This window comes from Myotis davidii, unplaced genomic scaffold (genome assembly GCF_000327345.1).
Source record: "Myotis davidii unplaced genomic scaffold, ASM32734v1 scaffold544, whole genome shotgun sequence".
Lineage (NCBI taxonomy): Eukaryota > Metazoa > Chordata > Mammalia > Chiroptera > Vespertilionidae > Myotis > Myotis davidii.
This window is the reverse complement of record NW_006297018.1, coordinates 2948572-2962092: the sequence shown is the minus strand read 5'-3', so window position 1 is coordinate 2962092 and position 13521 is coordinate 2948572. Positions and strand designations below refer to the sequence as shown.

The 13521-nt window shown below is 40.4% G+C and overlaps 1 protein-coding gene across 1 annotated transcript in view; it reads left to right on the top strand.

Annotated features, from left to right (window-relative positions):
* FAM208B (family with sequence similarity 208 member B) overlaps nt 1-13521 on the top strand; it is a 98119-nt gene that overhangs the window by 36495 nt on the left and 48103 nt on the right. The window contains 5 exon segments of the mRNA XM_006772625.2: nt 9016-9107; nt 11699-11836; nt 11965-12089; nt 12176-12195; nt 12294-12393. Of these exon segments, the coding sequence (XP_006772688.2) occupies nt 12064-12089; nt 12176-12195; nt 12294-12393 (146 nt within the window). The 5' untranslated portion in view covers nt 9016-9107; nt 11699-11836; nt 11965-12063.

Below are 13521 nucleotides of genomic sequence, written 5' to 3'. Positions count from 1 at the left end.
TTGCTTATTCTATTTGAAAATGAAGTTTGTTCTTTAAGCAGAATTTTTGATTTGAAGCTTTCAAATCCTTTTCTTTATTTTCTTTATCAGTTTATTCTATCTAATAAAAGAGTAATATGCAAATTGACCATCACTCCAACACACAAGATGGCCAGCAGGGGAGGGCAGTTGTGGGCGATCAGGTCAGCAGGGGAGGATAATTGTGGTCTGCCCCTTGGAGCCTACGTATGCAAATTAACCGCTATCTTTGTTGGTGGTTAATTTGCATATCACGCTGATTAGCCAGGGGTAATCTATACTAGGCGATCGGGCTGGCAGGGAAGGGCAGTTGGGGACAACCAGGCCAGGAGGGGAGGGCAGTTGTGGTTGACCAGGCCTGCAGGGGAGGGCAGTTGGGGGTGACCAGGCCAGCAGGGGAGGGCAGTTTGGGGCAATTGGGCCATTAGGGCAGCAGTTAGGCGTCAGTCAGGCCAGCAGGGGGACAATCAGGCTGGCAGGCAGAAGTAGTTAGGGGCAATCACGCATTAGGCAGGTGAGCGGTTAGCAGCCAGCAGTCCCACATTGTGAGGGGGATGTCCCCCGCAGTGTCCCAGATTGGAGAGGGTTCAGACTGGGCCACAGGGCCTCTAGTACTTTATATTAAAGTAGTGTTATATAATTTTAAGAGGCTGTTGTTCTTTCTCTTCTTGAGAACCCTGTGGCTTATGTATCTGTGCTCTAAGGCCATCTCCCTCTTCAGTAACATACTCCTCAGTCACATGGTGGTTATTAGTAAATGGCAAACTTGGAACTGGAACCTAAACTTCTGACCACTAGTTCATTATTCTTTGATTATATCAAAGTGTTCTCACCATTGTCTTTTACATTTCAAGTGCGAGATCTACATTCAGGAATATCTCTGAAATCTGTCCTTTCGTCCTCCACCTCACTGCTGCTCTGCTGCCTTGGGGGGATCCTCCTCTCCTTTCTCAACTCCTATAATTGTTTTTCTGTTTGGTTTAGTTCTTGTCTCTCCCCTCTAGAGACTCAGATTTGATCAGTATCTATTGCCTACAAAATAAAGTCTAAGCTATTCTACAAAAATATTTACTATATAGTTTCAAGCTTTCTTTTCAACCTCAGCTTTCACCACTTTCTCTCCTGCTTTCAACACTGGCCTACTGTTATAAACAATTTATGATTTTTTTATGCTTTCATACTTTTGTTCACTCTGTTCTCTACCTAGAATTGTTTTCCTCTCTCTGTCTAAAGAACTCCTTTCTTGCCCTAACTGGTCTGGCTCAGTGGATAGAGTATCGGCCTGCATACTGAAGGGGCCTGGATTCAATTCCAGTCAAGGGCACATGCCCAGGTTGCAGCCTTGATCCCCAGTAGGGAGCATGCAGAAGGCAGCCAATCAATGATTCACTCTCTTTGATGTTTCTACCTCTCTCTCCCTCTCCCTTCCTCTCTGAAATCAATAAAAATATATTACCAATAAACAAATGAATTAAAAAAGAAAAGAACTCCTTTCTCAAGCAGATTTAATTACTTAATTAGTTCTACTTCTGTGTGTCCTCAAATGTAATATCTGTACATATAAAAGTCTAAGCAACCGCCTGACTGTTCAGCCATTTGACCGGCTGTGATGCTCACTGACCACCAGGGGGCAGACACTCAATGCAGGAGCTGCCGAGCAATAGCAACTTTGCAGAGTGCCCTCTTGCACTCTGGGACCCCTCGGGGGATGTCAGACTGTAGGTTTTGGCCCAATCCCTACAGGCCAGGCCGAGGGACCCCACCTGCCAGAAGGACCTCGCTCAGTCCACAGATGCCCTTTAAGCATCGGTGCTGCCCCAGGTGCGGCCGGCCAGGTAGGGAACGCGAGAGGTTGGATCCAGGGCATGTCCAGCCCGTCTTGCCCAGGCCACCTTCTAATTTCTTTTGAATATGCTGGGCCTCTAATATGTCTGATAAATAATTAAGTACATACTACATTTTGAGCTATGATGTAAATACAATGGTGAACAAAACAAATATAACCCATGTTTTACTAGAATTTACAGTTTAGCAGAATAAGCTGCTTGAAGACAGGGACCTTACTTTATTTCCCTTTGTATCACAGCTGCCTAGCACAGACGTACCATATAGTAAACCTTGGTACATGTTATTAAATAAGAGTATAATAGTCCCCCTTATCTGCAGTTTCACTTTTCCATGATTTCCATTACCTGCTGTCCAATGAGAAATTCTAGAAATAAGCAAATCCTAAGTTTTAAATTGCATCATTCTGAGCAGCATGACGAAATTTTGTGCCATCCCACCCATGACGTGTATTGTCACTTTGTCCAGCATCTCCACACTGTATATGCTCCCCGCCCATTAGTCACTTTGTAGCTCTTTCAGTTATTAGATCAACTGTTATAGATCATGTTTGTGTTCAGGTAACCCTTATTTGACTTATTAATGGCCCCAAAGCTAAGAGTAGTGATATCAGCAATTCAGATATACCAAAGAGAAGCCCTAAAATGCTGCCTTTAAGTGAGAAGATGAAAGTTCTTGATTTAATAAAGAAAAAAATTATATGCTGAGGTTACTAAAATCTACGATAAGAACAAGTATTCTATCTGTGAAATTGTGAAAAGGAGCAAAACAATTAGTGCTAGTTTTTCTGTCACACCTCAAACTGCAAAAATTATAGGCAATGCGCAAGTGCTTAAGATAAAAGAAGCATTAAAGTTGTGGGTGGGAGACATGAACAGAAAACGTGTTCCAATCTATGGGACTATCTTGTGCAAGAAAGCATTTAGCCTATATGAAGACTTTAGCAAGGGACCCCCTGAAATGAGTAGCACCAAGCCATTTACTGCAAGTAAGGAATGGTTACACTGATTCAAGAATAGGTTTGGACTGAAATTTTTAAAAATTACTGAAGAGGCTACATTAGCCTGTGAAGGATCTGCTGCCACATTTCCAGAAAAATGGAAGAAGTTGATTAAGGAAAAGTATACCATCCAAAGCAAACCTTCAGTTTTGATGAAACCAAACTTGTCTAGAAGAAGATGCCCAATAGGACCCACATTTATAAAAATGCAAAGTAGGTACCACGGTATAAAACATGAAAGGACAGATTAGCTCTAGTATGATGTGGTAATGCTGCAGGGCGTGTGACCAAGCCAGGTATGGTGTGCAGAACCAACAACCCCACACGCTTTCAAAAACAGAAAACTTATCTGCCTGTGTTCTGGCAACATAATCATAAAGTGTGGGTGATAGCCATCTTGTTTATGGAATGGTTCCACCATTGTATCACAAGAAGAAGGGTGAGTAATGCCATACCTTGGAGACAGATTTGGTCTCAGAGAATATCTCAATAAAGCAAGTCATAATTTTTTTTTGTTTCCCAGTACATGTAAAAGATATGTTATAGTTTATTAAATATGCAATAGCACTAAGTCTAAAAACAATGTGTATGTCTTAATTTTAAAATACTTTATTGCTAAAAAATAATAACCATCATCTAAGTCTTAAGTAGTTGTAATATTTTTGCTGATGGAGGGTCTTGTCTCGATGTTGGTGGCTACTAACTGAGCAGGGTGGTTGGTACCAAAGGTTGGGGTGGCTGTGGTAATTTCTCAAGACAACAATAAAGTTTGCCACATCGATTGATTTTTCTTCTCACAAACAATTTCTACGTAGTGTGCAATCCTGTTTGATAGCATTTTACCCACTGTAGAACTTCTTTCAAAATTGAAATCAATCCTTTCAATCCTAGCCACTCTTTTATCAACAATCTTCTCAACATCTTTACCAAGAATGGAATCCATTTTAGTCATGGCACATGCCCAGATTGCAAGCTCGACCCCTAATAGGCGGTGTGCAGGAAGCGGCAATGAATTATTCTCTCATCATTGTTGTTTCTTTCTCTCTCTCCCTCACCCTTCCTCTCTGAAATCAATAACAATATATTTTTTAAAAATTGCTCTCTTTTCTCATCCATAAGAAGCAACTTATCTGTTGAAGTTTTATCATGAGATTGCAGCGATTCAGGTTCTATTTCTATTCTAGTTCACTAGCTGTTTTCACATCTGCAGTTACTTCCTCCACTGAAGTCTTGAACTCAAGTCATCCAAGAGGATTCCAATAAAATTCTTTCAAACTCCTATTAATGTTGATATTCTGACTTTTGGACATGTACCGTAGAAGTTTTTAATGGCATCTAGAATGGTGAATCCTTTCCAGAGGCTATTAATTTATTTTGCCCAGATCTATCAAAAGGAATCACTATTTATGGCAGCTATAGCCTTACAAATGTATTTCTTTTTCCCCTGCATCTTTTCAAAAAGTTCTATTGGACAACTCAGCTCCACTACATAACTTACAAAGCTACAAAATATATTTGTTAAGAAGATTTGAAAGTTGAAATTACTCCTTGGTCCATGATCTGCAGAATGGGTGTTGTGTTAGCAGGCATGAACATAGTAATAATCTCATGGTACGTTTCCATCAGAGCTTTTGGTGACCAGGTATATTGTCAATAGCAGTGATATTTGGAAAGGAATCTTTTTTTCTGAGCAGTATGTCTCAATAGTGAGCTTAAAATACTCAGTAAAACATGTTTTAAACTGTTTTCCAGGCATTGTTGTTCCAGTTATAGAGCACAGGAAGAGTAGATTTAGCATAATTCTTAAGGGCACTATGATTTTCAGAATGATAAACAAGCTTTGGCTTCAACTTAAAGTCACCAGCTGCATTAACCCCTAGCAAGACAATCAACCTGTCCGTTGAAGTTTTGAAGCCAAGCATTGCCTTCTATTCTCTTGCTATGAAAGTCCTAGATGGCATCTTTCTCCAATATAAGGCTGTTTCATCTACATTAAAAATCTGTTATTTAGTGTATCCACCATTGTTAATTATCTTTGCTAGATCTTCTGTACAACTTGCTGCAACTTCTTCATCAGTGCTTCCTGCTTCATCTTGCACTTTTAGTTGTTTTTGTTATCACCAGGGGTATTTTTTCCCATTGATTTTTAGAATGAAAGGGAGAGGGAGAGACAGAGAGAGAGAAACATTGATGTGAGAGAGACACATCAATTGCTTCCCTCCTGAACGTGCCCTGTTCTGGGGCTGAGGATTGAGCCTGCGACTAAGGTATGTGCCGTTAACCTGAATCAAACCAAGGCCCTTCAGGCCACACGCTCTAACCACTGAGGAAACCAACTAGGGCTCACCTTACACTTTTATGTTAAGGAAACAGTTTCTTAAAACACATGAACCAACCTCTGCTAGCCCAACTTTTCTGCAGCCTCCTCATCTCTCTCAACCTTCATAGAATTGAAAGTTAGGGTCTTGCTTTGGCTTACGGGAACGTTGTGACTGGTTTGATCTTCTACCTAGACTACCAAAACTTTCTCTATATCATCAATAAGGCTAATTCACTTTCTTATCTTTTGTGTGTTCACTGGAGTATAGTGTATGTGTGTGTGTATCTTACCTAATAGACAAACATGTAAATTGACCGTACCTTCGCTACGCTAACCAGCCAATTGGGATTATGCAAATTAACCCAACAAAGATGGTTAATTTGCATACGTAGGCTCCAAGCGGTGGAGTGAAGCCTGACAGCCCCGGGGCCTGTGGAGCGAAACCTGATGGCTCCGGGTCCCAGGTGCCAGAGGCAAACCGGTGCCAGCAGCCAAGGGAAGGGAAGGCCTATTGCACGAATCTCTTCATGCAACAGGCCTCTAGTATATATATAATTTACATTTTGATTGTTGGTTTTTTCTGTTTCTTGTGTTCGTTTGTTTTTTTAGGGGGGAGGAGGGGGAGGGAGAGAAAATAGATACATCCATGATAGAGAAACATTGATAGGTTGCCTCTTGCATGCCCCCTGCTGGGGATCGAACCTGCAACCCAGCCATGTGCCCTGACCGGGAATCAAACCAGCATCCTTTTGGTGCATGGGATGACATTCAATCTACTGAGCCATGCTAACCAGGCTGGAGTTTCATTTTTAATTTTCTTCAATAACTTTTCTCATGAATTCACAACTTGGCAAATTGTTTGGTGTGAGAGGCCTATCTTTGCTTTTGACATGCCTCCTCAACTTAATCATTTCTAGCTTTTGATTTAAAGTGAGAAATGTGTGACTCTTCCTTTCATATGAAAACTTAGAAGCCATTATGGGATTATTGTCCTAATTTCAATATTGTTGTGTCAGGGAACAGGGAGGCCTGAGGAGAGAGGGAGAATAATGGGGAATGTCTGGCTAGTGGAGCAGTCAGAACACACACATTTATCAAGTTCACTGTGTTATATGGGCATGGTGTATGGTGCCCTAACACAATTGCAATAGTAATATCAAATATCACTGATCACAAATAAACAACAAATGTAATAATAAAGTTTGAAATATAGGGTGGGATAAAAGTAGGTTTACAGTTGTTTATATAGAAAATAATATAATAATACAAGAACAAACTCTGTGTGCATTCATGTATAACTGTAAACCTCCTTTTGCCTCACTTAGTTTTGTAAGAATTAGCCAAAGTGTGACACAGAGACCCCAGGAGAGCATGTGCTGTTGGGAAAGTGGCATCAAAAGATTTTGTTCAGCCCAGCTAGTGCTTAGTGCTTGAGCATTGACCCATGAACCAGGAGGTCATGGTTTGATCCTGTGCAAGTTGCAGGCTTGATCCTCAGTAGGGGGCATGCAGGAGACAGCTGATCAATGATTCTCATTATTTATGTTTCTATCTTTGTCCCTCTCCCTTCCTCTTTCTGAAATCAATAAAAACATTTTTTTTTATTTTTTTAAGATGTTGGCCCAGCCTGCATGGCTCAGTGATTGAGCATTAACCTATGAACCAGGAGGTCATGGTTCAATACCCAGTCAAGGCACATGCCCAGATTGTGGACTCTATCCCCAGCGTGGGGTGTGCAGGAGACAGCCAATCAGTGATTCTCTCCTATCATTGATGTTTCTATTCTTTCCTCCCCCTTCCTCTCTGAAATTAAAAATAAATAAATAAGTAAATAAATAAATAATAACACACTTTAAAAAAAAGATTTTGTTCAATGGAGGGTTGCCACAAACCTTCAATTTGTAAAAAGTACAATATCTGTGAAGCATAATGAAGCAAAGAGCAATAAAACAAGGTGTGGTTGTGCAAGAAGATATTTGGAGAGCAGAAAGACCACATTTACATAATCTTTATTATAATAAACTAGTGGTTCAGTGCATGAAATTCGTGCACATTAAAAGGGGATTAGAGGAAATATTTTAATATTGCTATTTGCCCTTTCTCTATAATAGATGTGTCAAAGATGAAAGAAAATTAGTAAAGTGTATATGAAAATTTTCCTCCTGTCAGAGTCTGGGGTGCGCCGTGGGACCCAGAGTCAAGTCCCTGCCCACCCATGGCACCTCAAAATCACGTGAGACCCAGCTGACCCCACCCCCATTGGGCGAAATCCAGACCCGGCTGGCCCCACCTTTGTTAAGCCCCACCAGGCAGGGGGCGCAGCCTCAGGTCCCCTGGCCTGGCGCCGGGCAGGGCTGCCTGAGGTCCCCCCACCCAGTACTGGGGGGAGGGGTGCAGCCTCAGGTCCCTCGTCAAGCCCCACTGGGCAGGGGCGGTGCAGCTTCAGGTTGTCCAGTGCACCATCAGGTCCCCTGGCCTGGCGCTGGGGCTCAGTGCACAGACCTAGGTTCCCTGGCCTGGTGCCAGGACAGGGGGAGTGGCCTAAGGTCCCCCGTTAAGCCCTGCTGGGCAGGGGACATGGCCTGATATCCCCCATCAGGCCCCGCCAGGCAGGGGGCGCAGTCTGAGATCCCTCGTCAAGCATCGCCTGGTGGGGGGCACAGCCTCAGATACCCCGGCACCGGGGTTGAGGGTGCGACCTGAGGTCCCCTGCCCTGGCCCAACACCATGTAGCATTTGTATATTCCCTCTTTATTAGATAGGATTGTTATCATTGTTCTATTGTATTATAAGTTATTGTTGTTCATCTCTTACCTGTGCGTAATTTGTACATTAAACTTTATCATCTATGTATATAAAAGTCTAAGTGAAATGACCAAACACCCGAACGACCAGTTGACCAGTCGCTATGACGCACACTGAGTACTAGGGGACAGATGCTCAATGCAGGAGCTTCCCCCTGGTGGTCAGTGCGCCCCACAGCAGGAGCACCGCTCAGCTGACTGGCAGGTGCCAGACGCATGGCTCACGGCTGGCAAGTCAGCTGCCACAGCGCAAGCATCTTCCACCTTCGAGGCAGTGCTACTGAGTAGCGGTGGTGGTAGTGGCAGGTGCAGCAGCGGGGTGGGGATGAGCAGGAGCAGCGCAATGCCCAGCCCACACTTGGACTACTCCCCGGCTTCTGCCGTTCGTGCACTACTACTCAGGGAATGTCCAAATGCCAGTTTCAGCCCAATCCCCGCAGACCAGGCCGAAACAGGCAGTCTTAACATCCCCCAAGGGGTCCCTGATTCCAAGAGGGTGTAGGACAGGCCGAGGGACCCCACCGGTGCACAAATCCCTGCACCGGGCCTCTAGTAAGTATAAATGTACAGGAAAAAACAGTATATAGGTACAGTACTGCACACGGTTTCAGGCATCCACTGGGAGTCTTGGAAAGTATCCTCTGTAGATAAGGTGGGGTTACTATACTTACTAAGAAAATAACTTGAGAATCAGATTACCATAGATCATTTTACTGGATGATTACATGGAGAAAAAACAAACTTAGAATTTTCCAAAAATGTGTGACACTTTGTTTTTCATTATTGGGACCCTAATTGAAAATTGGTTATCAATTACATATGTTTTGTCTTACTTAGCTCTAATGTTTCTATACCTTTAGAATAACTTAAAAAGGTGTTTTTTTAAGTAAGCAGTTTCAAACAGTTTTTAATGTTGACTTTTATTTATCTTTTGTCTTGTTCAGCTACGGGTAGACCTACATTGGAATTGTATATGTGTAAACAATATTTTAAAAGTGTAAATTAATCTATATTTTATGCTCTTATAGGTGTATACATTTCCAAATACTCAGACTGTCTTCATGCAAGACCATGGTATCATGGAAAGTCTGGTTATATTATAATTTGTAATCTAATTAAGGTAAAGCCTGTGTGTACTTCGGTATAATTTTTCTTTTTAAAAGTAAAGGTTATCAGTCTGTGATAATGTTCTTTGCAGATCATTTGCTAGACATAGTCCTCACCAAAGACAGCTATTGAAAAATCAGAAAATGGCCCTAACCGATTTGGCTCAGTGGATAGAGCTTCGGCCTGCGGACTCAAGGGTCCCAGGTTCGATTCCGGTCAAGGGCATATACCTTGGTTGTGGGCACACACCCAGTGGGGAGTGTGCAGGAGGCAGCTGATCAATGTTTCTCTCTCATCAATGTTTCTAACTCTCTATCCCTCTCCCTTCCTCTCTGTAAAAAATCAATGAAATATATTTCAAAAAAATCAGAAAATGAAATTGCTATTTCTGCTTTCCTTTAAAGACAAAGATTTTTTGTTTATTTAATATATGATCTACATTTTAAAAAAAAACAACCTTTAAGACTTCACAGTACTCGGGGAAGTCTTCCTCTCACTCCTGTCCCACAATGCCACTTAAAATATATATATATATGTTTATTGATTTCAAAGAGGAAGGGAGAGGGAGAGAGAGAGAAACATCAATGATGAGACAGAATCATTGACTGGCTGCCTCCTGCACACCCCACTAGGGATTGAGCCCACAACCCAGGCATGTGACTGGGAATTGAGCCGTGATTTCTTGGTTCATAGGTCGAGGCTCCATCACTGAGCCACACCAGCCTGGCCACAGTGCCACTTTTTAGACATTAAGTGACAGAAAACAGGTAGCTGCTTGTAAAACAGTGTGCGTACAGTTAAAAGAGATGAATTTAGAAAACATTTGTCTGATTTAAATTGTCACAATAAGAAATCTTTTTTTTCTTTATCCCTAAAACATCCAGACCTTGTTTACATCTTTATGTGGCACCTATAACTTGATGATCTCGAAATTCTTAAACACCCTTTAATAGTTCAATATGAGTGAATCTTGCAATTAGAATTTTCATTCAAGTAGGAAAGTGCTGGTTTTATAGGTTGGTGGATTTTTTGAAGACATATTCTGTGGTCTTTTTGTTTTTGCTTTTGTTTTAGCTTTCTGAGTTATTTGGTTATAAATCTAACAACCGATTTATTTTTAAAAGAGTGTAAATATGTTATATTTCAAAATTTTGTCCCCAAGAACTAGAGGAAAATTAGTGTTGCACTGGCACACATCACTGCTTTTCCTTTCTTAGTTTTCCCTCTCTTGCTCAATAAGTACCGTAATTCTGCTGTAGATAGTGTACCTGTCAGCTCAGATAACAAATGTTTGGTTTTTTATTTATGTCAGATTGCCTGCCATCAGTTTATGCCCCTGTATCCCCTCTCTGTTTGGTGGATATTGCTGTTTAGTTTTTGCCTACATGTTCTCAGCCCTCCTTACTGTTTACATTCTTTGGCTTCTCTGACCAGAGAATTGCCTTTCGTGGTCCTATAAATAAAGAGGCAGGATCTTAACAGCAAAAGCAAAACAAAACATCTTTTAAATAATTAAATTCTTCTTGTAAAAACAAAAATAAAATTTGTAATCTCATCCTCATTTTGGTATATATTTCGTATATTTTTATTTTTCCTATCTATATCATCATGTTGTTAAAACAGCTTTTAAAATCATGCTATTTCATGATATGAAATAAAAAAACCTTGACTGCTTTTTTTCTTCTTTTTCTGGAAGACATGTAACCTTGATGAAGACAAGTCTATAATGGGAAATACTATTGACTAGTCCGGGCCAGTGGTCTGCTAAGCACTTAGTATATATTTGCTACTTGGTGAATTTCTGGGTCCTGGTGTAATAGATATATCATGGTCTGTAATTTACAATTGATAACTTAATACTCAGTTTGAAAACTCATCTTTTGAAATTTTAGATTTCATTTGTCATCTTTTATGGTATAGTCATTGAATAATCAATCTATTTTGTAAGCTATATAATTTTTATTTTTAAAAAATGGTTCTCTTGCCCTAGCCAGTTTGGCTCAGTGGTAGAGAGTCAGCCAAGAACCAAAGGGTCTGAGTTTGATTCAAGTCAAGGGCACATATCTTGGTTGAAGGCTTGGTCCCCAGCCCAGGGGTCAACCAGTTGATCTATGTGTTCCTCTCACATCAATGTTTCTCTCTCACACTCTCTCGCTCTCTCACTCTTTCTCTCTCCCTCTCTCCCTCTCTTCCTCTCTCCCTCCTCCCTTCTCTCTCCCTCTTTCTCCCTCTCTTCCTCTCTGTCTAAAAAAAATCAATGGAAAAAATATCCTTTGGTGAGGATTAACAAAAAAAATCAGGGGGGTGGGGGGGATGGTTCTCTTAAATTTGTATTCCTTTGGTATTGTGATAAAATAAACGGACTTCTGCCTCAGAAAGATGCCCAAACATACCTGATTTTTAAATGCAATTTTAAGGGGTTCATGGATAATTAAAACTATTGTTGGCTTTAAAGATTATTTTCTAAGAACCATACTTCTAATTCTTAACACAGTTAACAGTTGAAATACATAGAAATCTTTATTAAGCTACCTATAAATGAATCCTAGAATAAAATTACTGCTATTTGAAAACATCTGATTAGTCTTAATATTTTTATTCTAGGGAAAAGTCAAGTTTGTGTCTGAGAATTATACAACTAACTATATTAGCCCATCTTCTGGCTATGATTGCCATGTGGCTGCAAATACTAACAAGGTTTCTCACAAGACGAGTCATTTTCGCGCCTTTGAACTGAGTCAGGTATAAATCATTTCTAAGATACATTTCTGCCTCTAATGTCTTAAGTTTCAGTACTGGGTGGGTTGAGATCAACTTGGTGCATACAGAATTCTATAGTGTTACCCTGATTATAATTCTTTTTCTTTTAGTATTATTTGTATGAGCTTTCAGGTGCCACTGTTACTGAGCGACCTAGACAGATTCATCCTTACGTAATTGTAGCTTTTCAGTACAAGGAACCTAAAAAGATGGCGGCACCAGCTCATAAAAGCTTGTAAGTAATTCTGTACATATTTTGTTTTACTGTATTTGTTTCCTTGGCTCTTATAAAATTGCTTTTTTTTTTCCTCCCCCTGCTAGACTTGAGCTCAGTGAAAATGGTAAGGAATTATTTAATTGGTTCTTTTAGGTTTTTTTAAGTAAATGTTTTGTTCATAAGTAAAATAATTTGCTTTTTTCTTACCCTCATTTCTTAAAGTTCTCATCTCCCCATGGAATGGGAAATTAATTATTAAAGGCTGTCTGCTGTGTGACATAACTCTTTGGTCCTCTTATGGTACAGTGGTTCCCATCCACCTGTAAGTACTGAATTTGTATTCTTTACTACTGCTTGTATACTTTTTTAAATTCTCATTTTGAGTTCTTGCTTGTTGGCACTGGTGTGAAATACAGCAGTTGTACTTGGTGTTATATTATGGTACTTTTGGTCAGATGTATAGAGCATCTAGGACAGGGGTAGGCAAACTTTTTGACTCGAGAGCCACAATGGATTCTTAAACTGGACCGGAGGGCCGGAACAAAAGCATGGATGGAGTGTTTGTGTGAACTAATATAAATTCAAAGTAAACATCATTACATAAAAGGGTACGGTGTTTTTTTTTTTTAGTTTTATTCATTTCAAACGGGCCGGATCCAGCCCGCGGGCCATAGTTTGCCCACGGCTGATCTAGGACCATGATACAGGAGACCTAAATTCATATCTAAATTCTGACCTTGGCCTTAAATAAATTTGTTTTACAATCTTTGATAACTCCGTTTTTAAATTTTAGTATTTTAATATATACATAGGAGAATGATTTGGAACTAGAAGTTAGACTCCCACCCCCACCCCCAAAAAAAATGATTTGCCTATAGCAGATACAGCAAATTATAACCACTTAATTATATTACCGAGTCTTTATTAAGATTTGCAGTATCTGATTTTCTAATATTCACATTGAGTTTTTAGACTACTGTAGTATTAAATAGAGTAGCTGCTATGTATTTACATTATAGTATTTTCTTCTGGAGAATAATGAAGAGCATTTCTGAAATTTTTTATCTAATCTTTTTTAATTTGGTCTTAATTTGTACTGAAAATGATTGATAGCTGTATATAGTTTAATCCTATCTAATAAAAGAGAAACATGGTAATTAGCGTACGACCACTACCCTTCCCATTGGCTAATCGGGGCAATATGCAAATTGAGAGCCAAGATGGCAGCCAGCAGCCAGGCAGCTGGAAGCTAACATTAGGCTTGCTTGCTTAAGTGACAGAGGAAGCCAAGCTTCCCCACCTGCCTTGCCGGCCTTGCAGCTGCACTCTAAGCAACTATATTACAAAAATAGAAGCTAAACAAAACCCCCGGGCTTCGGCCAGCAGGACCACAACATTGTTTCAAATACAGAAGGGTAAACAAAGGCCAGAAACCTGCTTTCAGACGTGG